The sequence below is a fragment of the Platichthys flesus genome, chromosome 24 (genome assembly GCF_949316205.1).
Source record: "Platichthys flesus chromosome 24, fPlaFle2.1, whole genome shotgun sequence".
Classification (NCBI taxonomy): Eukaryota; Metazoa; Chordata; class Actinopteri; order Pleuronectiformes; family Pleuronectidae; genus Platichthys; species Platichthys flesus.
Genome location: NC_084968.1, coordinates 6762234 through 6786567, shown reverse-complemented (window position 1 = coordinate 6786567; position 24334 = coordinate 6762234). Strand labels below are relative to the sequence as shown.

The 24334-nt window shown below is 43.1% G+C and overlaps 1 protein-coding gene across 2 annotated transcripts in view; it reads right to left on the bottom strand.

Moving 5' to 3' along the window:
- pcxb (pyruvate carboxylase b) overlaps nt 1-24334 on the bottom strand; it is a 256790-nt gene that overhangs the window by 173532 nt on the left and 58924 nt on the right. For both annotated transcript variants that reach the window (XM_062384277.1, XM_062384278.1), the window contains exon 11: nt 5086-5248. In XM_062384277.1, coding sequence (XP_062240261.1) covers nt 5086-5248 — 163 coding nt within the window. The remainder of the gene's footprint in view (nt 1-5085; nt 5249-24334) is intronic.

Below are 24334 nucleotides of genomic sequence, written 5' to 3'. Positions count from 1 at the left end.
ATGAAAGAAACAAACAGGAGAGAGACGCACGGTGGGGAGCGATGGAGGAAACGGAAAGACAGATTGATGTCACGCTCGTCGACAGATTCAGGGGAAGAAGAGACAACTGATTTATGAGATGAATTACAGAGTGACAGTTCCTTTTCTGATATCCACATTTGCATAGATAAGGAAATGAAAGGGAGGAGAGGCCGAGGAAGCCGAGGCCTGGTGGCTCCCTCCGGGCTACCAGTGCAGCCAGAGTGTTTCCTTACATCTGGAACCACATGTCCCATGAATAGCAGATTGGTGTTAAGGAGGAAAGGGAAAAGAGGGGTTGAAGTGGGGGGGGAGGAAGAAATTAAATAAGGCGCTGAGGTGGATAAAAGGAAGGGCAGGATTTGGACTCTGTTCTTTACCTTGTTTTTTGGGATACGGTTGGTGGGAGAAGGAGAGAAGAAACATGAAGAGGAGGAGGAGGATGGGAGGGAAAGGTGGAGACAAGGTAATAATAGATGAGAAGTCAGGAGAGAGAACACGGGTATGGAAACGCAGAGGTTTGTAAGGATGAGCAGTCAATGGAGAGAATGAAGGAGGGCGGAGGGGAAGATGGTCAGCCATGATGGAGTGTTTCAGTGCAGATAAATGGAGATATGTTAAAAGAGATATAGATCCTGAGACAAAAGGGGGATTGCTCTTATATCGATGCTTAGAGATATAAATCTCACACTCTCCTTATTCAACCCCTTCACTTCTCCCATGAAATATCAGATCCCCCCCCTCATGTTTTCCCCACAGTTTACAACAAAAGCCCTTTCCCCCCTCTTTACTTTATGATTTTTGGGGGGATTCAGCAGATTGTCATGATCCACGTGACACACTGTGGGACTAAAGGCTTTTCCTCCAGCGCTGCTCGGTATCTGCGTCACATCTCGCAAAGGTAAACTGATCCCAGAGCTCGCCCAGCCAAATGGCCGGCGGACGCATTGAATGTGACGAGTGGCTGCCGAAGAAAAAATAGATTAAAATACAAAATGTCAAGGTGTAGCATTAATACTCTCTCTCTCCCCCCCCCCCCCCCCCCTTCCCTATGCGCTCGCTTGATCCCGGACCGTGCAGTCCATCCCTCCCTGTCCTGTTGACAGGGGCCGCCGCCGCTACCCTCGTGCTGTGACATCCATCATTCCTCGTCCTCGTCACCTCGTCTCTACTCCCATCCGCTATCCCTCACTTCAAATCCAAGACTCATCTTATATATATCCCTTTTCTCCCTGTCTTTTTAGAGCCTCGGTGATAAACCAAGCCAAGCTAATACCCTAAATAAATGTTTTTCTCAATATAAAGAAGTCATGAACGATATCAAAACTTCTTAGTTAAGATATCCTAGCGTGATTTCATCCCATGTGCCAATCTTTCTCCAGTAATTAGCTTCTTAAGACTCACACTGCTGCCAATTAAAAACAGCTCATTCCCTCACGTCAGCATTGCACGAGGCTAAATTAAAATGCGTATACATTTTTAATCAAACTTAATTTTTAAAACCGACTTTCTAGTAGAAATCAAATATATATATATATATATTTCCTTATATTTAGCTACCTACTAATGAACCAATATTTCACTTTTTAATGTGAAAATATCAGTGGAAGTGTTAAACACAAAATGAGCCCATATGAGGACGCCCGCTTCTCCTGTCCGTCATCTCTCACTGCGTCACTCAGCCGCTGACCTTGTCACGGCCCTTTCCTTATAAGTTATTCATCTGTCCCTCAAACATGCTATTCCTCCGTCCATGCTTTTCTGTGTCGACCGTGTTTGGCTCATTCATAATGCATGGCCCTTTTTTTGGTGGGTTGGGGGGGTAGAGCAGGGTTCTCTGTGTGTTGACCCGGTTCAGATCTCAGCTGCCGGGATAAACTGAGGAGGAACGATAGGGGTCAGATGGGAATAGGAAGAAAATGATGTGGGGAAAAATCTATATATTCTATATTTTCATGACAAATGGTAAGTGAGAAGGGGGGGGTTCAGTTGGTGCGTTACTGTGAGGTCGGGTATTATTGCTACCACATTTTGTGCCAAAGCACGGAGAACCAGTTAGATGGGAATCAATGGGTTGAGCCATTTGCCATTTGAATGCGAGAAGAAACAGATTATCTGAAGATCTGCAAAGTTTTGAGGGTTCTTTCTTTCTCCCCTCGAGTAACGCAGCCAATCAAATATTTATTTATCTTTAATTATGCTGATTAATATTAACGTTCACGTGACAGCTGTGTGTTGTTTGCGCTTAGAGATTGTTCAAGCTAATTAAATGCGAATTTTGACATCTTGTAGCGGAATGATGCAAGATACATTCTATGTTGAGAGTTTCGTTGATTTAGTCTAATTTGATGATTTTTGTATTTTATTTAATTTTCTTCTGACGGTTTTTTTGAAGGCAAGTTCATGGAAGTTAATGCCTGTGACCAAATAAAGGCCTCGTGTTTGTGTTTTAACAAGACGGGAGATAGAGGGAGCCGAGGAGAAAAGACAGTCCTTGAAGAGAAAAGGTCACGAGCTATTCCATGGTTACTCCTCCCTGAGAGAAGCACCATATGATGCCCTTGGTGAAGTTCACAGTGAGACGTGATGCACCCTGTACGTGAGAATGCCACATGATGTTTGAATTGTGAGGCTGACGTGCTCGCTGCTGATTTGAATGTCAGGTAAATGCCTCATCCCAACGTGGTGATATATCCAGGTTAATGTTAAGAAAGAAAAGGAAAAAAAAAAAGCTTCTATTGTGTTTATTGAGCGATTCGAACTGTTAAACTGAAACAACTGCCCCCGGGAGATGAATTAATGGACATGGATTCAGGTGGAATAAATCCACGTGCACGATACGACTGTTCGCTTCTCGCACCTCGCCCAGGACCAGGAGACAGATGATTTGTTTGATTGGAGAGCCACTGGTGCACGTCGAATTCAATCACACGCAGAGACTCCAGAATCACTGTGTTAGTCACCCGGAAGCAGAGGCAGTATTTTATACCCAGCATTCATGACAAGCTGCAAGGAGGAGGGGGGGCACAGCGAGGGTTTCTGGGAATTTATAGTTTTGAAATAAATTGCAGTGACTTTGACATGCAGATAATAATATCACAACACTGATCGGCTTCCCCTGTCTCCTCCCATGTGCTGCAGAGCTGTGGGTTTCTGACAGGATACAGAAGGAGCCTGTGCACATCACACTATACTCTTTTTTTGTTTTTTTAGCTTCACTGCTCGAGAACTTCACGTTTATTCCCTGAAGCGGTTTCCTCCCACGTTTGGCAGAGTCTCAGCTACAAGCCAAACAAACCCCAGCCGTGGTCATTGGAGCCCCAAGGCTTTTAAAAACCCAGCACGCTCTGCAGAGGTCAAACACACTATTACCTCGTGGCATTATCTTTAACACATGCTTTGATTTGTTTGGATTCTGTTAAAGAGACGTTTTATGCTCATTACACCTCTTGTTTTAGTTCTAATCAGCCATTTTTATTGATTCAAACGGCCTTTCATTACCATTTAATTATTTGTAAAGCGCTCTGTGACACTGTTAAGGCCGATAAAAAAGCTGCGAGGGAATCAGCAAAAACAAACTCATTAAAGAAAAGGAGCGGGTGGGGAGAACGGGAGAGGAAAAATAGAGCAATAAAAGAGGGGTGGAGGGGTGTAGAGGGGAGGGTGAAGGGCAAAAAGGACCTGAGAGCAAAAAGCATCCAGGGAGCGGACCTCATCAGCTAGAGAGAGAGATCTGCGGAGACACGATGCGCAAGGGCATGTATGGTGTGGAGATGTGCAGGATGCGCCTGTGGATGGCTACGCAGAGCACTCAACTGGTGACCTCCGTGTCTACTCATGTGTGAGCACTGTCAAAGGAAATCACTGGTCCTCCCGCCAAAAAAGGCACATGGACACACACACACACACACACACACACATAAACTAAGTACACCCTCCTCCTGGTGGGATAACGATGGACACACATGCACACGGGGGAACTCACGTCATCCCACTCACAAGATCTCATATGGCAACGTACGTTTATAATTGCAGCACTGGAAGCCACTATATGGATCAGTGTGACAGACCTATAATTCAAGTGCTGGTGGATCTCTGCAGCTGTGACTGTGTGCACATGTGCTCGCTCGCTCGGAGCCACCATGTGAAACCTACACTCTTTAAAAGTGAGGGTCTGATGCATTCATGGACCCCAATGTCAAATGCAGTTAACATTTAGTAAAATAGACTTTACTGTGATGCCATGTTGATTTGTGTTTATGACACATGGACTTAACGGACAACCCCTACATGGCTATATTACTTCAATGGATGCACGATGTACAATGGGCAGGTAGAGCTGTCAATTACATATCATGATGAATCTTGAAGACGTTCACAATCTACTTTTCAAGCCAATAATAAAAATTGACATTTAATGTGACATTTACACGGAACATAGATTGACGCCGCGTTCCGTACCAACGGCTAAATTGCCAACAACCTGGGTGAGCTGCAAATGAGACCACGTGTCTCTATCATACATGCTTGCAGAGGAGGAGCTGGTGCAAAGATAGAGTGAAACAGAAATCCCTCAACGTCGGTAGTGTGGCGGTGCTTTGAGTAGCTTCTCCCTACAGTCAGTTCTTACAGAGGTAAACATGACAAATCTATTGAACCATCCTAACAGGAAGAACAGGAAGGAACCTACTGTGTGTTTCCTGCTCACACATCTGTGCCGTGAGATCCAGGAAACAAACTGCTATCATCGACTGATGACTGAAAGCTGTAAAAAATACGATCTAAGCAGCAAACGATGGAAAGTGGTGAGCTCACAGTCCATCCTGGAAAAATGTAGACAAGGTGGGGAATTGTAGATATCAGTGCTTACTATAGATGTTTAGTGTTGGATACAAAGCTGTGACTTTAACCACCAAGAGGGAGGGGCCACATGTTGGATGCCGAAACCTAAAAAAAACTGCTGCTTTAAAAAGGTGTCAAGGCTTGAGTTTCCCTTCTGGTCCCTGTTGATCAAAAACAACTTCAAAACTGCTCTGAAGTGTGCAGCTTTTTAAAAACGGAGCCTACCTCAATCCGGCCGGTGTCTGGCTGGAAGCCTCTGGACGGGTCCTCCGTGGTCACTCTGCACTGGATGGCGCAGCCGTTCACCCGGATCTTCTCTTGTTTGAGGCCCAGCTCTGGCAGGCTGCGGCCCTCACACACACGCAGCTGGGCATGCACCAGGTCCACACTGTCGGAGAGAGAGAGAGAGAGGGAAGTGATGAGCGGAGCAAATTTATTGAAACCGTGAACACGATGTGAATAGCTCTTAATTTCCCTTGATGTCACCGTGGAGAAGAATTTTTGAAGCTTAAATGAACAGAGAGGACATTTATTCAAATGCTAACATCTATATTTTCTGAGCCCTTGGTGCCGGAGGACTGGAGAAGTTTTCCAGCACCTCCTGTTTGGGCAAATCTGCAATATCTATCTACTAATTACACAGTAAAGTCAGAAATGAGTTATCATCTGGCCCTTGGGGGATTAAGCAGGATATGAAACCTATAAAGTTGGTTTAAAGTTTAGGATTATTCAAAGGTTTGCTTTGGAGAATCTCAATCGACACATACAAGCACCAATTTAACAGCACCTGGACCAGTGTTAGGCATTAAGACCAATGTTTTGTTTCACTTAAATTCGGCTTTTTTTACATGTACAGGTATAGAGGTCTTTGTCCAACATATGACACCAGCACACCTCTGCCTCTGTATCTTATTGTTTTGGTAATTGAAAACCATAATCTCCATGTCAAAGTTAACAACTGGAACATTGTTGCAATGTATAGTTTTACAAATATTATAGTTATTATTAATAACTTTTTAATGTCTACTTACATTTAAAGTGCCTATATAGTGTTGTTATCTTGTATAATTCATTGTTATATTATTAAACTGACATTCAAAACCTTTTGCCATTTGTTCAATCAAATTCAAAAACAATTCAAGACCGTGTAAACCATATATTATACGGTACAGCTCTTTCCCCATTCGTTCTGTTGCTGCACTTGCATGAACAGTATATTTCTCATACATATCAAAAAATGAATTTTATCCCAGGAGAAATGTATGCATGCACATGAACACACGTACACAGGGAGAGATCGGGAGAGAGATATATAAATAAATTATTCTAATATGTATTCAGTAATTATTATTAGAAGGAATTTTAATCTGAGAGGGACAGAGACATTATTTTCTTCCATGTCCAGGAGTGAAATATATTTTGGGCTCATCGGTATGCATTTATTTAAATGTAAAGCTCAAATCAGACTTCCCGGGTTAAGCTTCATGACCTTGCACAGTCTAATGCACAAGCCAAAATGTATTTTGTCTTCATTCTGTTCTGGACACATTGTCAGAGCAGCAGTTGATGGACACAGCGGGTGTCGGGATAAATAATTCTTTAATGACCGCGCCTCGGCCCCCCCGTCCGGTGCCAGACACACACACTCAGATAACAGCTGTAGCATCTTCTCCTTGAAGAGTGAATGAAACACAGACGGCGCACACATCAACAAGCGAGCCTAGATTTTGGACGCAGTCTTGGCTTTCGTCTTTTTGAATGTCTCAATTCGTCGGTTTCCACACTCTGGTGAGACAGAAGGACAATTATGCATCAGCCTGGTGTGAAACGCGTTGGTGGAAAAGCAGATCCACTCTTGATAACTTGGACGGACGCTAGCGTCATGTGTTTGTCACAGTTTCATGAACATGTTGGTGTTTTTTTCCACCCTTTAAATAATTAAAGGACAAGACAAATATTAGTCACTTTGAGTGATTCCCCCCCCCCCCACACACACACACACACAAACTGTATTAATACACAAAGCAGTTGGTGAACACTAAAGCTGAAATATGGTATAATAATTAGTCCCTGCACTTGTTCTGTCATTAGTTCACTCATTAACCCGGCCACTTCCTCATTTGCATATTCATGAGAAGTGGTACAAAAGAAAAACAGCAATTAAAAGAAAACATCCAGATTCACAAACACCAACACGTAATGACACATCAGTGTGTTCTAATGGCTGCATATTTACTGGGATGGAGGCAGACAAACACAATTCAGTGGCAAATGAGACAAGTGAACATTTTCTGAGTCAAGATCCAAACATTTGGCTTCCGTGCGTAGACTCTTTTCATTCCATATAAATCAAGTTGGGCCAAGTTTTCTTTCTCCCTCCCCTCGCACATATTTATTCCACTCCGAAAACATAAGGCAACGCTGATTGAATGAGGACCCTGGAGGGTTTGTGAAATTTATTGTATACTAATTTGATTCTGACAAATTAAAGAGCCCGCAGCAACATCTGTCCCTCGGTGCAGCCAGTTACAGAATAAAAGTCTCTTGTATCATTAGCAAGTTCCACAATGAGGCCCAACTACACCGGGAGAGGATGAGGGCGATGCGCCTTCAGCGGAGGGAGAGTTGAAAAATGCGCTACATTAAGTGGACACGCTGGTTATGGGGAAAAAAAGGTGTAATGACAATGATTACAGATGTTGTGCAAAACAGGCTGTGTTAGAAAACACAGGGGATTAAACAGAGACAGCGAGGAGGAAGGACCTGAAACATGAGAAGCATCACCATCACCGGGCGTGAGAGTTTAACACCACGACAAAACAACGGGGGAGCGATGTCGTTGGCTGCACAGCACGATCTACAAGTCCTGGATTAACAAACAGCTGGCTGTCAATGTCAGCCAAGTCGATAGTTCCATGCTCCCACTTACATTACCGTGTGGAACAATATTTGTTTAGCTTGGTGAATCAAAGTGGTTATTAAATCATGGAAATCATCCAAAAAGGACTTCATCCATGTTCACTGCCTCCAAACAACTGACATGTTGTCTTCAGTAAATCATGAAGACATTCAAAAAGTTGTCCACCAGCTATTCTATGCCTTATGACCGTGATGAATCGGTTTGTAACCTGCAACCACAAGTGAGGAGAAACAATAACCACAACCAACATGTTCACGACGTATCATTGGATGTATTCAGAATGAAATCGATCCTCTGATGGTCATGAATTAGACCTGATGCAACACCAAAAACCAAACGTTTTAGTTTTAAAGCTTCATTCTTCCATGTTTTTCAGAAGAAGTCAAATCTCTTGAGCTCCACAAGACGTATGTAAAAAAAAGTTTTCTAGTTTTTGAAGGGTGGATAAACCCGGACACTGGTCGAGACACATAAACTACAAGCTGTGGGAAGCAGTGAGAAGGGTCAGATGGACGGATGGACGGATGGACGATGGACATTATTTTTCTTTTATATTATCCGCAGGTGCATTGTCACGCCAATAAATGTGTTGAAATTGAAAAGTTGGTGTCTGCTCTCAACATATTATAGAAGACTTTGAAAGTAAAAAGAAAAGTCTTTTTTTATAAGCATCTTGCTGAAACAGAGTCTGTTATGACAAATGTAGGGAAATAAATCATAGAACCAGTAGAAAATAGAGACATGAATTTATATATTATTTATGCGTGATGAGTGCATATGTCCGGGGTAAAGATAAACAAACCACATTCTCCACTATTTGTTATTATACAGCTTAAAAAATATGTTATGTTGTGAAAAATTGTTCCGGTGATGCTATTTTAAGGGTATTTTTCATTTTATTGTAATTTAAAGATCTATAAATGTGACAAATATAATTCCTCACCATCAAATGGATTATGACGCAGAATAACACGAATAATAGGAGTAAACTCCTGCTGCTTTCGAGAGTTCTCTACTATAAATGGAGATTTAATCATTTTTTCTATATAACCTTCACCTAACCCTGATTTTACATAAAGTCGTTCTCCATGCTGATTCACAGACCAAATCTAAAAGTTGTTGACCTCCGCACTTCCTCAAACTCTCATATGGACCGTGTCATAAACCCACCGAGCAGCGAGCACACAGAAGACCACACGCAGCAGCTTAATTATGTTTTGCCTAGAGCCCCGTGAGCCAAGAGCTTCTCCTGAGCCATAACATTACCTGGCCCAAGGTTTGCTGTGTGTCAATTAGTTGGTGGGAGTTTTATTAAGCAGGAATTTATTTAGGAATATGCAGCCAGTAAGCACAATATCAAGTGAAATAACAAGGTGTTTAAAGTGGATTTGGACTCGGAGCCCCTCTGCTGGGCCTCCGGATTACATTAGGTAATAGTGCAGGACCTGCCCTAAGGCCCTGGTTATTAGAGCTGATATGTGTTTAGCAGAGCATACACCCCAAAATGAACAAGTAATCACATTACAAGGAGCCAAAAGAACCAGAGAGGAGAAACAGTCTCCTTTTCTCTGGTATGCTGGGGAGGAAGCAGTTGTAATCTTTGTTTGATTTCCGAATGATGGAACATCTATTCATCCCGATTTCATGTTCCAAGAGCGAGAGAAAAAAGTCAAACAAAAACCTGTCCATTCTTCGCTTTCAACATTTTCATTGGCTCCCAGTAGGATGTTCTTTTCCTTCGCAGCAAGGTTCTGATGTGTCAAAGGTGTGAAGCTATTCTGTATTTCTGACAATGTTAAAGAATACATAAATCTTTTAAGATGACGGGACCAATACAGCACGTCTGTTTCACTGCCTGGCATCTCTGACTGTTTGCCTGTGGTGCCTTTGTCTTTCTTAGAGCCTCTGAATAGCTGCCAGGTTTATATTTGATCTCAGGTAATCTAAAGAACAAATGGAAACCCCCAACAAGTGTCAACAAAAGTTTGCCCAGTGAATCTGTTCTTTGAAATTTTGTCAGAACATCACCTCACAGCAAATGCTTTATTTTGCATTTGGTCGTCCCATCTGAAGCAACACGTTGCTTAAGGCATCGGGTATGCTTACATTTGTTCTCTGGTGAAATGACAGATCACCAGTCTGCTCACATACATGTTGCACTGCAGAACCAGACAAAGGCCCAGATTGATGGAGATGGAGAGGCGGTGGTCTAGTGGCAGAAACTTGGACTATGGGCAGAGAAGGTCTCTGGTTTGTCACTGGTTCGACTCCACAGAGAGACAACAAAAGACGAACTCGGATTGATCTATCCAAAAATCCAAGAGAATTCTCCCTACCCTGTCTAGCGCCCCTGAGCAAGGCACCTTACTCCCCTAACAACTGCTCCCCGAGCACCATACATGGCTGCTCACTGCTCTGTGTGTCCTGCACCAGATGGGTTAAATGCAGAGGTTACATTTACCTACCATTGCATGAGTGTGTTGTGCATGTCTGTGCATGTGTTTGGTATAAATAAACAAATCTTAATCTTAATCTTAATTTAAAATCCAGCAATGGACACATTCCCCTACGAGTCGCAATTCTGAGTATGGATGAAAACCTATCACCATGAATGTGCTGTTTCTTAATTACGTGCATGAATTTAGATGTTGAGACAGCTAGTCATACCGCCCTGACACAGCCTTAATGTAACCAACTAACCCCTCTCCACCATATATCATAGCTTAAGGTTAAACTCACACTTCTCCTGTGGCACCTCAAACAAAACAAAATGTTATTCTTAAGCTGGACTAGTGTTGTAAAGAAATCACATTCCGCCGTAAAGCTCCACTTCAGGACTCCACATCAGCTCTTGTGGTCTTGGGCAGAAGTCTAAACTCCAGTTGAACTTGAAAGATGAGGAGGACCCTTTCGTCTGAAGTCCGGCTCAATGCCGCGAACACATTGTTTATCCTCTCATGCAAATGTTTCATCCGAGCCACGGCAGATCTGAGCACACTCAAATCGACAGAGCATTTTGTTGCAGCACATTATGACATCAGCACTAACTGGGTCGACTTTAACATCTCATTATGCACGTCATGTTAGATAATCGGGGATATTACCATCAAAAAGACAATGAGGCCTGTTCTATTTTTAAAGCCACCCAGCAACTGTAAATGTGAGCGAGCATGGAAATGTTGGACCAAAAGGAAAACGGGGTCGATTTAGTCGGAGTTCGGGTTGCTTTGAGGAAGATGTGCCGACCATGTTGTACATGGAGCTGCAGCCGAGACGTCTTCCTCATTAGTATATGATGCCACTCATTACAGATGTGTTTTTACCTTTAAATTCAGTTTATCCAGTATATGGATACTGCTCGCCCATCTTGTCCAAATAATAAATCCTACGGTGTAATTAGCTGACGGGCATGAACCTGCAGTCCGTCTCCAAACCACTGAAGGACAAATATGAATATCAAAGCCAAAATTTACATTCCCCTTTTAAAAGGAGGATCGCCCCGGAATTACTACAGGTCATCTCCAGAGTCAAGAGTGCGATATAGGTTTCATTAAAATGTAATTATATTAAAATTAGTTATCTTGTCCGTCCAGAGTTATGCACAGGGGGTTAGGTAGTCAGGGTGGAGGAGATCACAGTGGAGGATGTGTAATGTGCCGACCTATGACAGAGGAATGAGAACCTGCACGCAAATGTAGTCTTTTTCCATTAAATCTCAATTTTTTTCATAAAAATATGTGTATGAAATAGATTTATGCATACACAGATACCTGGGAAAGCACTCCTGGTATTGTTCACACATGTGCGCACACATTTGCATGACTCGCTCTCGCTGGACACTTTCCTGCATTATCTCGGTACAAGGAAAGTACATTAGACTTGCACTCACTAGAAGGACACGGTGACACACAACATGACACACAAAGTTTGTCACATGTGCATGCATCGCACATGCGCACACACACGCACACACACAAAGGCTGAGTACTAATTGCATATCATTTTCACTCATTTCACTCAGCTCGTTAGCAAGGGAGAAGAGGGTGGCTGTACGCCCAGAAATGAAAGGGGGAGCGGAAGAGAAAGAAAGAAGAAGCTTAGCGAGCAGAGGAAGGCAGCTTGTTGTGGCCATAGGAGATGAAGAGATAGACAATGAAATATGACAAACAGGCAGGGAGGTAAAGATAATATTCTCCTGCAGCCTCGAGACTCACAGGGATGAAGGCGAGAGCCATACTTCTCCGATTCAAGGCGAGGGAGGGACAAATTTAATGAAGGGAGGCAGAGGGAGTGGGAGTATGGAAGAGGATAAAAACGCTGGAGAAAGCGAACGGGAAAAGTGGGAGTGTGAAGGGGACTGGATTTGGCCGCTCTCAAAAGGACAGAGGGAATGAAGTCAAAGAGGCGATGAGAGGAAGCGAAGGTGGAGACGCAGCGGGACAGAGGAGTTGAGATGCGAGTGGGAAGAGGGAATGGAGGGATAAGACGGATAAATGGGAGTGTGGGATGAGAGGGAGGGCCACGTCCAATTGAGGAGGGAGCGAGGGAAAAGAAATGGCTCCGGGTAAGGACGGAAGATGGTAAATTGGCGGAGGACATAATAATGAAGGGAAGAATGGAGATCAGGTGGGATTACAGAAAGCAGGTTACGCTTTAAGAAAATTGCGTCATACATGCACACAAAATGAGAGTAGAAGACAAATGTAAAGGGAATAATTCAATATAGATTTTCACTCATTTGGCTGAATCAAACTGGAAGGGGGCTGTGAGAGCCAGGTCACATATACAGGAATGCAAAGTTCACCAAAGTTGAACTCCATGCGAGGCCACGCCTCCTCTCTTGCTCTGATTGGAGTGAACTGGGAGCCAAACGTTCACCAGCGACACATTTGCATATTTGTGACCGTGCCCAGAGGGAGTACCAACCCCGGTGCTAATGCCCTATCTCACCATGCCAAAGCAGTTTCCTATCAATTATTATGAGGCCGCCAACCATTTGCCTGGCCAGTTTCATACTAAACCAAAAGAAATGGACACTTCTCATAATAACAGAGATCTCCCACGTAGGGTTTTGCTTCATTAAGGAGTTTACCGATGCTTTCCACCAGATGCTCACTTACACTATCGTCCGGTAAGTTGTTACCGTCCATCGTTTCGGCTGCAGTTGTGTGTACCTACCCACAAGCGACACAGGAAGTTCTCTCTCTCTCTCTTTAGTCTGTGTACCTGTCACTCGCAATCTGTTTAGAGCGTCCTTCGTCCCCAGCCATGATTAATTTAATTATGTGGGAAACGATGCAAAGAAAGTGGAAAAAATTATCCTTGACCTGCTTATCAAATGTGGATGTTGAGCATGTGTGCGCTCTCTGAGCAATGTGAGCACCCTTCTAATATCACCTGCCTTCAGTAACTCTCAGTCTGATCAAGTTTCCCCTCTCTTAAGATTCTCATCGTCTGCCTTCAAATTGAACTGATAAGTAGGAGACTGGCAACAATCTGGTCATCTAATCCTCAATAAAAAAAGCAAGTAATTGTATAATCAAAAAGTTTATGAAACTAAATAGGGCAGGCAAAAAAGAAGTTGAAGAAAGTGAAGAATTGGAAGGGAGGGATGGAGATGTTGAAAAATGGTGGAGGGAGGGAGGGAGGGAGGGAGGAAGGAGGAGAAGAAGTTGGTTGGATGGCAGGAGGAAACGGAGATGCCACTGCAGGAAATGATGGAAAGTGTGAGCAAGAGCGGCAGAGAAGAACAGACACTGTGTTATGATCGGATATAAATCCTGCTTCCCTCTATCGCTCATTCTTGCCCTGGTCCTTTTCTTATAAACTGTACCTTTCAGCCGCTTCCCTTTCCACCCTTCTCCGGTTGTGCTCTCCTCTTTTCATATCTCCACTCCTTCCTCCTGTCTCTCCTCTCATCCCTCTATCTTCCATTGACTCCAGCTCGCCCCTCCCCGCCTCCCACATGTGGCAAAACATCTACTTCTTGTGAACGCTTGATTTCCAAACTTCATTAGTGAACGGGGTGCGTACTGTATCAGGGTGTTTGTGTGTCTGTGCGTTTTCTTCTCAGCATTATGGCTGCGTCGGTGTTCACACAAACTGTGTCTCCGGCAAATAAATAAATACATTTTTCACGATGGCTCCGGGGCAGGTGGTAAAGAGCAAAGCAGAAATGTATTTCTCATTTCGGTAAAAACTAATGCAGACTCTTGTCTAGCAAATGTGTACACACCTTCCATCCACACACACACACACACACACACACACACACACACGCACACACACACACACTCTTGTCTCAATAAATAAGTGGAAATAAAGCCAAAGTGTTTCCAAGTCGGGCCTGCAGGAATAGAGACATAGAAAAACAGAGTAGCAGAGAGAAAAGGCAGCAGGAAGGATGGATGAAAACAAAGACAACAGTACAAATCGAGGGGGAGAAATGAAAATGAAAGACCTGGAAGAAAAGGTTTTCAATAGAGAGAAAGTAAAGGACAAGCATGGTGCAAAGGACTGATGGAAAAAGGAGTAAAGACGGACCAAATGAAGCGAGAGAGAGAGTATGAAAGACAAACAAACGAAGACAAAGCGAAAGACAGTGAGGAGGCATGAAGCCGCCCGTCTTGTTTTGTATGAATTTCATTAGATGGTTTTAGATGGCAAACAGAAGAAAAGACGAGGCAGCCTGCAGAGAGGGGAGGTGAGAAATGGAGAGACGGACGAGGGGGGAAGAGTTGTCTGCGTGGTGGAAATAAGAAATTTGAATCATTGTGGCATGAGGATGGCATTTTGACATCAATTTAGCTGGCAGCCAAAAAAGTGTGCCGCCTGTTTGATGCGCAAATGCAAACAGGAGATGGTTGGAGACAGAGGGAGAAGGAGGGAGAGGGAGGGATGGAGAGAGGGGGGGAAATATTAATCACTGTTAATCAATGTGAGAAGAAAAACATCAGAGTGAGGAGGAGAAGATGACAGAATGGGATAATTGTTTTTCCCAATTTGCCATGGAAATGGGGGAGAGTTTTGAAAATGTGTAAATAATAGTGTGAAGTAAACAGAGATGAAAAGGATGAAAAGAGGAGGGAAAGAGTTGGAGGTGATAAGAGGAAATGGGCAAGGATATGGTGTGAGTGTGGATGGGGTGGAAAACTCACACATACAAACACAAACACACACACACACACACACACCCCGACACGTCCACACAAAAAAAGGAGGATATTTGATTAGATATCCTTCCCTTTTCAGCTCGCTTTCTCCCCTATTTTCTCAGGGCTCACTATCAGCCTATTAATAATTCCTGCTTCCCTTGTTATGAAGCAGATGGAAGTGTGAGGAGTGGAATACAAAATAACCCTGGCTTCCAGAAGGCGGCATGGAGCGAGATGACAGAGGCCGAAAGCAGGGAGACAGTGCATGCAGATAAGAAGAGGAGGAGGAGGAGGACAGAAGTGGAGAGAGGGAGAGTTTAAATACAGAGAGGGAAACAAAAACACTGTGCAAATGCATAGAATCTCCAATGAAAATGAATTCAGTGCAGAATGATTGCAGGGATTCTTACATTGATGTAAACACATTCCTATAAGAGCAGTGTGTTTATTGACAAATTTAGAAACATCTAATTAGCGCCTATTTATCGTCTTTAGAGCATCAGCAACATATTTGGCAAACAAATATGTTTACACATGCATGTAAACAATCAGTGAGTCGTTGTCAGATCAGCTGGGACAGATTATCATAAACTCAGAGTGCTAAGAGCTTTGACAACTGCCATCATCGTTCAGACTGAATGTTACACGACACATCTAAGGGTGGTATGGTGCCAAGCAACCAACAGGCGTAGACGGAAACATCTATAGAGCAAAGGTTTGGGGGAAATGTCTTCTTTCTTTTTGTTTAAATACATTTGCAAATAAATAAACAGTCTGTCAATCATTGCAAAATTGTATATATACAAACGCTAACTGGTTAATCCACAAATTAAATGACTGCTAGTTACACACTTGATTTGACGACCATGTGTTGATAATGAATTTGATGCACGCACATTATTGTTGAGCTGCGTGCGTCGCTCACTCTCACACACAGATAGTGACAATGGACCCATCTGTCCAGCTGTCACAGTCAACTGGCGCACCATGGGAAAACGTGTCGTGTTGCTGGTCAAGCAGAACTCAGTGGGACTGGTAGTTTCTGATTTACCCGTGCACGCTCTTGTGATAATGCATAGGATTCTAATAACACAACACATAATTCAAATGAGAGCGTGCTGCCTGCATGTTCCCCGTACATCACAATTACCAATCTTCATCTGTCTGCCCCCTGCACCAGGCCGCTGCACTCAAAGGATCAGACTCTGTGGGAAACACTGCATTTAAAAAGGCTTTGCACACCAAATCCCCATTTTCCTAAAAATCTGTCATCCAATAAAAATAGTGATGAACAGAAACCTTCCACAACTTCACAGTAGGAGAGTTTTTATTCCAGTGAGGATGATTACGTGGTGGCCTCACAAGGACATTTGGTCCTTCCAATCCTGAGAAGCCGTCGGGAACGAGGAGAATCACTATTTTTGAAGGTGAGACAATTTCAGAAGAAAAATACGGACTTGTTTTGCAAAGAACTTTACTATATTTAGAGTTTATTAAAGTTAAATGAACACTTAACATTAGTCAGGAGCCTGCTATTCGACTCAACACGATTTAACCTCCGATCAAACCTCTAATTACACTTGTCTTTTCAATTCCCTCGACATGAAACCCAAATGAGATTTAATACAATTTAATTTCTACACTTTATACGTTTCTATTAGGAGGTTCAGTTCCATGGTGGTGATGCACCTCGGGCTGTGTGAGAACTTCAAAAAACACCTGATGGAAAAGAATGTGTGCACTTCAAGCCCAACCATCAACATTAACTCAAACCGCCATAGAATAGATTAATTGCATGTATTGACTGCATGTGACAATAAGTTTTTAACATCTCCATGGCCTCTCACTCACACTATTGACAGATCAACGCACTGTAGCCTCACAGATTCTCCATTGGCTGAACTGATCAGGGGTCAGATAATCGTAAAACAGTTATAATGGCTGGAGTCATTTTCTCCTGTGGCTTTCAGGAGACAGGGCGAACAATGGCTAATTGAAAGGCAATTTCCAGATGCCAATATCACAAGGAGCAGACGTTGTGGAGGCCATTTCCACAGATTGCTTGCTGACGCAGTTAAACTTGGGAGTTGTAAAGAATGTGCATCTGTCCGGAGAGATGGAATTCAATCACATCTTTTCGATATCCGACTAGATTGCGTCCAGCTCCCACCTCCTTCTGGAATTCCTCTTAGATGCGTTCTCACAAAGCTTCTATTTTACCTGAGATTAATCCAAGCTGATGCATGAAGTGGTTAAGTTTAAAGAGGGTCACCAATGTCACAGCGGGTGTTTAAATATCACCGGCAGAGCTGAGACCTTTAACGGTTCAACCTCTGGGCAGCAGCAGACTTATATCCCATGTGAGTAATCCTTCATTTATATTTGACTCCTCTATCCGCTGTTAACTTTGTAGTACTCCATGTTTTAAGGCCTACTTGGAAACCAGTGGAGGTGAGCGCTCTCCAATATGAGGTCTGGACTGATGTGTATATAATTTATGTGCTGTGGGAGGTTTTGAAGACACCATGCTGGTTGAGAAAACATAAGATATTGACATGATGTCCGTCTGGACAGCTCCATATTGATTCAGCTGTGTTGGTGTTCATGGCTCATAGCCTGGTTTGAAGTCTAACCGGGCCACAAACCAGTGAAATCCTTCATGAAACTCCTTCAAATTAGAAATATATATCCTCACATACCCTTTGTGATAAATACTTTAAATGTCCTAATATCACGCCGTGAAGAGACATGAAAACCTGAGCTCACTCTGCAGTGAGAGAAAACAGTTCGCATTACAGGTGATGCCTTGAATTGGGCCAAAAACAGTGAGAAGGTTAAAAAATATGATGAATCCTGAATAACTACTTATACTAAACAACATAAACGTATATATCTATATATACTGTGTATTTCACTCTTATCTGTGTATTCCAGGTACTGTATTCGAACAATATGGGCAACATTAAATGTGGAAATCCCAATGTTTTTAACTGTTAAATATCCTTATTTATGTATCAGATAAACATGTTGGAAATAGAGTGCTGCAATCATTCAGAAGTCCATTCAAAACCCACCAATAACTAACTGGCCCTTAGAACGCAGTCACACTACCGCCCAGTCAGTCGGTTGAGATTTTCATTTGAGGGGGAGACAGTTATGTGAAGCTAAAGGTCTTAACACAACAACTCGACAATACAGGCAAAAGCGCAGCAGCAGACACACACACACACAAACACACACACACAAACCGAAAAATGTAAAAAGCCAATATAGGCCTGATAAAATGCAATCCAAGTTCTCTCACTTGGAAAATTGCAGAGAGGAAGGCACAAATAGAGAGAGATGGAGAGAGGAAAGACAGATATATAAGCCCCTCCACACACACACACACACAAACAATCATGGCTATATGCATCAAGACACAAAGTGCACATATAGTTAAATATGTATCCGCTACCACACTGCACATTTGGCAAACCCACAGGAAAGACATCCAACAAGAAGCACAAACAAAACATGCGCACACACACAACATGGCCATAACAAAAATAAAACACAAATACACACAGATACATGCGCCCATAATGACACAAGCCTATGAGTCACAGACCGGCCCAGATAATGTGGAAAACATGAGCTTTGGCAGAATAAAATGGTGACAACAATGAGGAGCGAGTGCAGCTGGGAGAGAGATAAATTGTGTGCAATAAATACAACATGAAAGGGGGGAAACAACGGGAGCAGTGAAGAGGGAGGATGGAATACTGAAGGAAGCGCACGTACAAATTAATATTGAAGAGAACGATGAGGGGAGGAAAACAAACAAACAGATTGGCTATAAGATAACACAGTGCGGTTCAGCCCTGCTACAGGAAAACTAAAGAGAATTTAGCTCAGTTCTTGGACACAGTATTTGTATGCCAATGCTGCTGCTGCTGCTCTGGCAAATTAAAGTACATACACTGGAGTAAAGTGGGAAAGACTGAAGGAGAATACAGAAGAGGGCCAATGGAAGAGTGTAGGAGGGGGGGAAAGATAAAGAGAGGTAAGAAGAGGGTTGGTTCAAGGTGAGGAAAAAATGCTGATGACACGCTGGTTAGAACAGAAACTCAATTTGAACCTTTTTTTTTTGTAAGAAACAAAGCATTCTCTTATGACCCCGGTCGGGAAAGGAGCCCAGCCAAGCACTCGTTTGTTTTCAAGTCTTTTTTACGGGAAATTGTGTAAAAATACAGATTCCGTGATATAGCAGTGTGAATGGCCATTCATCTGAAATGAGAGAAAATACAGAATGTGGGAGTTTCTGTGGTTGTTCTCATCTCAGAGCGGTGTGGAGGTATCAGGCTGGTGCTATCATGCATCTATTTACTGTAAAAAGTATATGACTTTACAAGAACACTACTGTGATCTTGCTTACTAACAATAACTTACCAATACGCGCACAAGGGTGAAAACATAACCTTCTTGACAGAGGTAATAAAATATTTTTGCAGCCGGTTGATGTGGATGTGATGAACTCATTAACTACACTGCCATGTTCATTTCATTGGAGGATCAATAAATCATTGTTAGAGGGGGGCTTGTGGGATTTGTTGAGGATTAAAAAACACTACTCTTCTCAATATAAAGATGGCATCATGACCTCCAGGGCCCAAAGCTTATGGATCTGTAATGTATCTACAGAGGAATCAACATATGCTTAATAAAAACATGCCTATACACCGTGATGCATTAAGGGACCTGTGAAAATAATTACTTCATGTCGACAAACATGATTAATTTACATGTGTGTGAGAGTACACAAGAGGGGGCTCATCAAACTGCACGCGCACACGCATGCTCAACCTCCACATCCATCCTCACTGCTGGAGTGTTATTTACTGGTTTGGATCAATGAGCCATGCAACATAACTGTGTGCAGCTGGGATGGAGTCCTTGGGTCTCCGTTTCCACAAACCAAGCCTCAGCAGGGAACCCGTCTAATTAAACCCAATGCACTGAGCAGACTGTAAATGCATCTTTGATGTATGTGTTCTTGTGTTGGCATGCGAGGGAATTCTCTCTCGACACAGGGAGGGAGACGGGGAGGCACTCGAGACAATTTATGTTCAAGGCTTATGAAATGAAATGATCTCCTCTACAGGCTCCTCAGCGTGACACGCCGATAGGTAGACCCGCTGCGTGCACCACAGCCCAGCAAAACGCCAGCGCTTCTTTTTCGTCTGGCTGGGATGGATTTCATCTGTCATTTCACCACATTATATTCCACTCACAGCTCTTTCTGACTAACTGGTGAATCATTTGAATGCGAGCAGTGGCGCCTGGCAGCCACTCTGCTAGTTGGTGTGTGGGGAGGGACATCCTAACAATACTGACAAACATGACCTGCGACAGGCCAGCTCCGACAGACAGCCGACCCGGCCCCCTTTCAACAGGCTTCAGTGGGTCGAAGGTACAATATGTCATGCAGAGTGAATTGGTGCTTTACAAATCCCTTTAGGTTCATGGCAGCACGGTCAAATCGGATCTGAAGTCTTCATCTAGATCCAGGCCGATTGCTCTCACCCCTGTTTGGTGGAAACACTTTCAAACCCAAGGAAAAAAACCCGGAGTCACTTCCTCCGCTTCCAGCTCGGGAGAAGACTCATGTCCCCTCCCTCTGCTGCCATCCCCAAATGCACATCTGTCCCAGGGCCTTACCCAGGATCCACCTCTGTTTGATGCTAAATTCTCTGGTTTTCATCAAGTCTTTGATACGACTTGACTCAGAAGCCCCGAGGCTGCAGAACAGGCTTGGGAGGAATCCAAAGGGGATTACTGGACGGATCGTATGGAAATTACAGTTTAATTTATCATTTAGGTCATGGTAATTCATGCAAATTAGGATTTCATTAAGTCCAGCCTTGGGTTTCAATGGTGTTGCTCATGTAGGGGAGTGCAGTCTTGTCAGGATTCACACGTGAAGAGGATAGTGCGGCGGCACAGGAAAGCTACAGGACTTCATATAAAATCTCAACAGGAAAGGTCAACGCTGTAGAAACACCTATATCGTTAGAACAGCCGCCGCCGGTACAGGAGGCCTAAACCAAAGCACACAGGACTGTCAGCTGACGTGTTGGAGCGGATGGTCATGATACTCGTTGCTCTGCTCCACTGTGGCAGAAGTAGTCACCGTTGAATCTGAAGTTGTTTATCTTACTGAGCAAAATTAAATAAGAAACTAGAATAGCACGTAGAGCGTATACCTTCATCAAAGCCCAACAGTTCCCACGTTGCACCTCATGTCACACATTCATAGATATCAGTTCCCTGAATATGCCGGATTAAAGAATTATTTCCTAAAGGAACTGTGATAATGTCAAAACATTTGATAAAGAGATTCATGGATCCGCCTTCTGATCCGGATTTGAACCAAAATAAAATTTCTGTTCAATTATTTTTGTGTAGCTTGAATACAAACACGAAAAACAACCAACCAACAAACGGACTGGGATGAAAACATAACAAGTCATGAGAGTTAACTTGTTTATACAGAGGAAGTTGAATATAGTTTTGAAAACCGATCCTTAAAGCTAACTTGGCACAAGTGCAACACCTCTAACATGCAAACAGGGCATTTAGTATTTTAACTCAAGATAAATATTAGTGACAGTCTGTGGTTACACGGCTAAAAGTCCTCTCCTTGTTGTTGTCAGATCCGAACAGTTATCTCCTCTCATAAATGGGGAGTAATTGTCTTTATCTTAACGCACTGTGATAAGTACAGCACAGAACGTGTCTAACACGACACACTGAAATGCTTTAGACCTTAGAAAGTCAAGTTTGTCCATGAGCATGAAAAACATTTCATACAACCAAAAACTATGGCGTATCCGATTATAATCATGATCAGCATCTTTCCATTATCATGAATCGCCTCAACTCACTCCCTCTCTCTCTCTCTCTCAAACACCCACACAAATGATATTCTCCCCTGATGTCAGCACGAAGGATCACGCTCAGACACCCTTATTCTTATTCATCTGCTTACTTCTCAATCACTCACTGTATGCTTCACTGCACAATTATAATCACCTTAAAATTATTTTATGATGTGCTCACAAAACCAAACAAAACCCCTCAGAGAGCACACACACACCCACACACACACGTACAAGCGCTTGTGGCGTTGGGGATCAGGAGGTGGAGCAGTCATCTAGTAATTGAAAGGTCCCTGTCCAAGTGTCCTTGAGCAAGACACTGAACCTCTAACTGCTCGTGATGCATGTGAATTCACGCATGGGTGAGACCTGCACTGCAAAGTGCTCTGAGTGCTTGATGGACACAAAAGCCTGATTTAAGTGGAGAGTGAAGGCTGTAACTTTTACACCAACGTCAATGAATTAAGTGATATAGAGGCAGATTCAGGTAATGTCCTGTCATACAAAATATTTACTCAAACACTCAACACTTATTATAAACATTATGCAGCTCATTACCGAGCAGCCAGGCATGTCATCTATGCGGAATCTCAGCGGTATATGCTTGTCAGTGGTTATTTAATGGACACAGACACACTCACAGGCTGTGTGTGGCCAGAGGAAGAAGCAGTGGATTGTTTACTGTAGTGTGTTTCCTTGTGGTGTTGAGAAAAGGGAGAAATGCACAGAGGCATAAACAGAGGAGGAAAAAGGAGAAGGAAGACGCAAACGAGGGAGAGGAGGGGAAGATATAACAGAAGACACGAGCTAAAGGAATAAAACAGAAACAAGGGACTGGGGCCAAACTTTGCTGCTTTTATGACACCAACCGAATTGCTTTGATGCAGTTTAGTAGAAAAAAGTAGCAGTGTCATTTCTCTATGGAGCGAACCTGGTTAGCCTCAGTGAACCATGTTTGCATGCGGCCTCCTCGCATCAACATCTAATAAAGCTGCTGAGTGGCTGTCTAACGTCACTGGAACTACTTTCCCCCCCATTATGTTACCAGACAACTTCAAGTTATAGTGAATACGTTTGTTTTTTTTATGTTGTTAAACTGCTTTCAGTAGATTCAATAATATCTTTCAGGGGGATGAAGAATAAAAACAAATATTTTATTTATGTTTTTTACTGTAAAATGGACTTTATGAACTTGAAGTAAGGTAAAACCAAAAGTTATGGATCCATTATTAAAGTCAAGGTATCGTATAAGTACCAGTATGAAAATAGTTTGCTTGATATTCGGCCATATTGAGCAGGAGAGAGAAGGAGGGATGAAAGAAGGAAGAAAATGAGCGTTGGCCAATCATGTTACTAGGTTTTAGTCCCTTAATTATTAATAAGAAAAATTATCCAGAGTTCATCCTAGCTAGGATATCTTTCTATAAATGTGCGTGCAAAGATATGTGAAAAGGGAAAACTGGAGAGGGAGGATAATTGCTGATGTGGCAGCAACTCCCACGTTCAGAGAGGAAATCAAAGCCAAGAGCAAAGAGCAGGATACCGGCTGCTACATCCACCTTTCAACGAGGCGCAAACAAAGGAGGTGAAGAGAAATAGAAAGAAAGAGAACGAGTGAATGACAGAAAGCGTGTCGATGAAAGGAGGGAAGGAAATCGCAAGACAAGCAGAGAGACCTGACAAAAGAGGCTCAATGACAAAATGGAGGAACGAGAAAAGGTATTACAATGCATCGCAGTAAGTGGTTTCCCGGCAAACTGTATAAAAGTGAGCATTCTCTATAGAGCTCAACATATCTACCAAACACAGGCCTGAACCTTTGGTCCGACATGATGCTTCACTTTATTTGTGCAGCCGCTCTGGGTCGAACGACTCGCTTTTTCTAATTCATCTCAGGTCCGTCCCCCGCTCTCCATGGCCACCTCTCGTTTGTCAGAGCCTCTTTCGATTAATGCGAGGCTTTGTTGCTTTCCGTCCTCCTAACTGCCGCTCCCTCTCTGTCACTCTTTTTCAACCTGATGAAGATGGAGGGTGGTCATTTAAGACTAATTAGCTAGCCTAAACAGACAAATATTCTCTCTCTCTCTCTCTCTCCCCTTCCACACGTTAAAAAGGGATTGATGCCCGTACAACAAACTCTTAACTCACTCTCTCTCTCTGACACACATCGAAATATTCCCCCACACACGCCAATTTTCTCTTTGTCTGCAAAATTGTTTAAAATAAAAAGCAATAAAAGCGACCGAGCCGTTTTTTTTTTTTTAAAGACGCGCAATCTTTTTGGCAGCGCTTCTAAAAGCGCCGCGCTTATTGGCAGCTTCTTCATTTGCTCATCTGGCTGCTGCGTTTACAGCTACACATAATGAAGGCATCTGTCTAAGAGCACTGCCAAGCTCCCTCTCCGTCTCACGAACGCTCTTCAGAACGCCAATATTACACGGCCGCCTATTCACCCGCCTCGTTCCAAGGACATAATGACG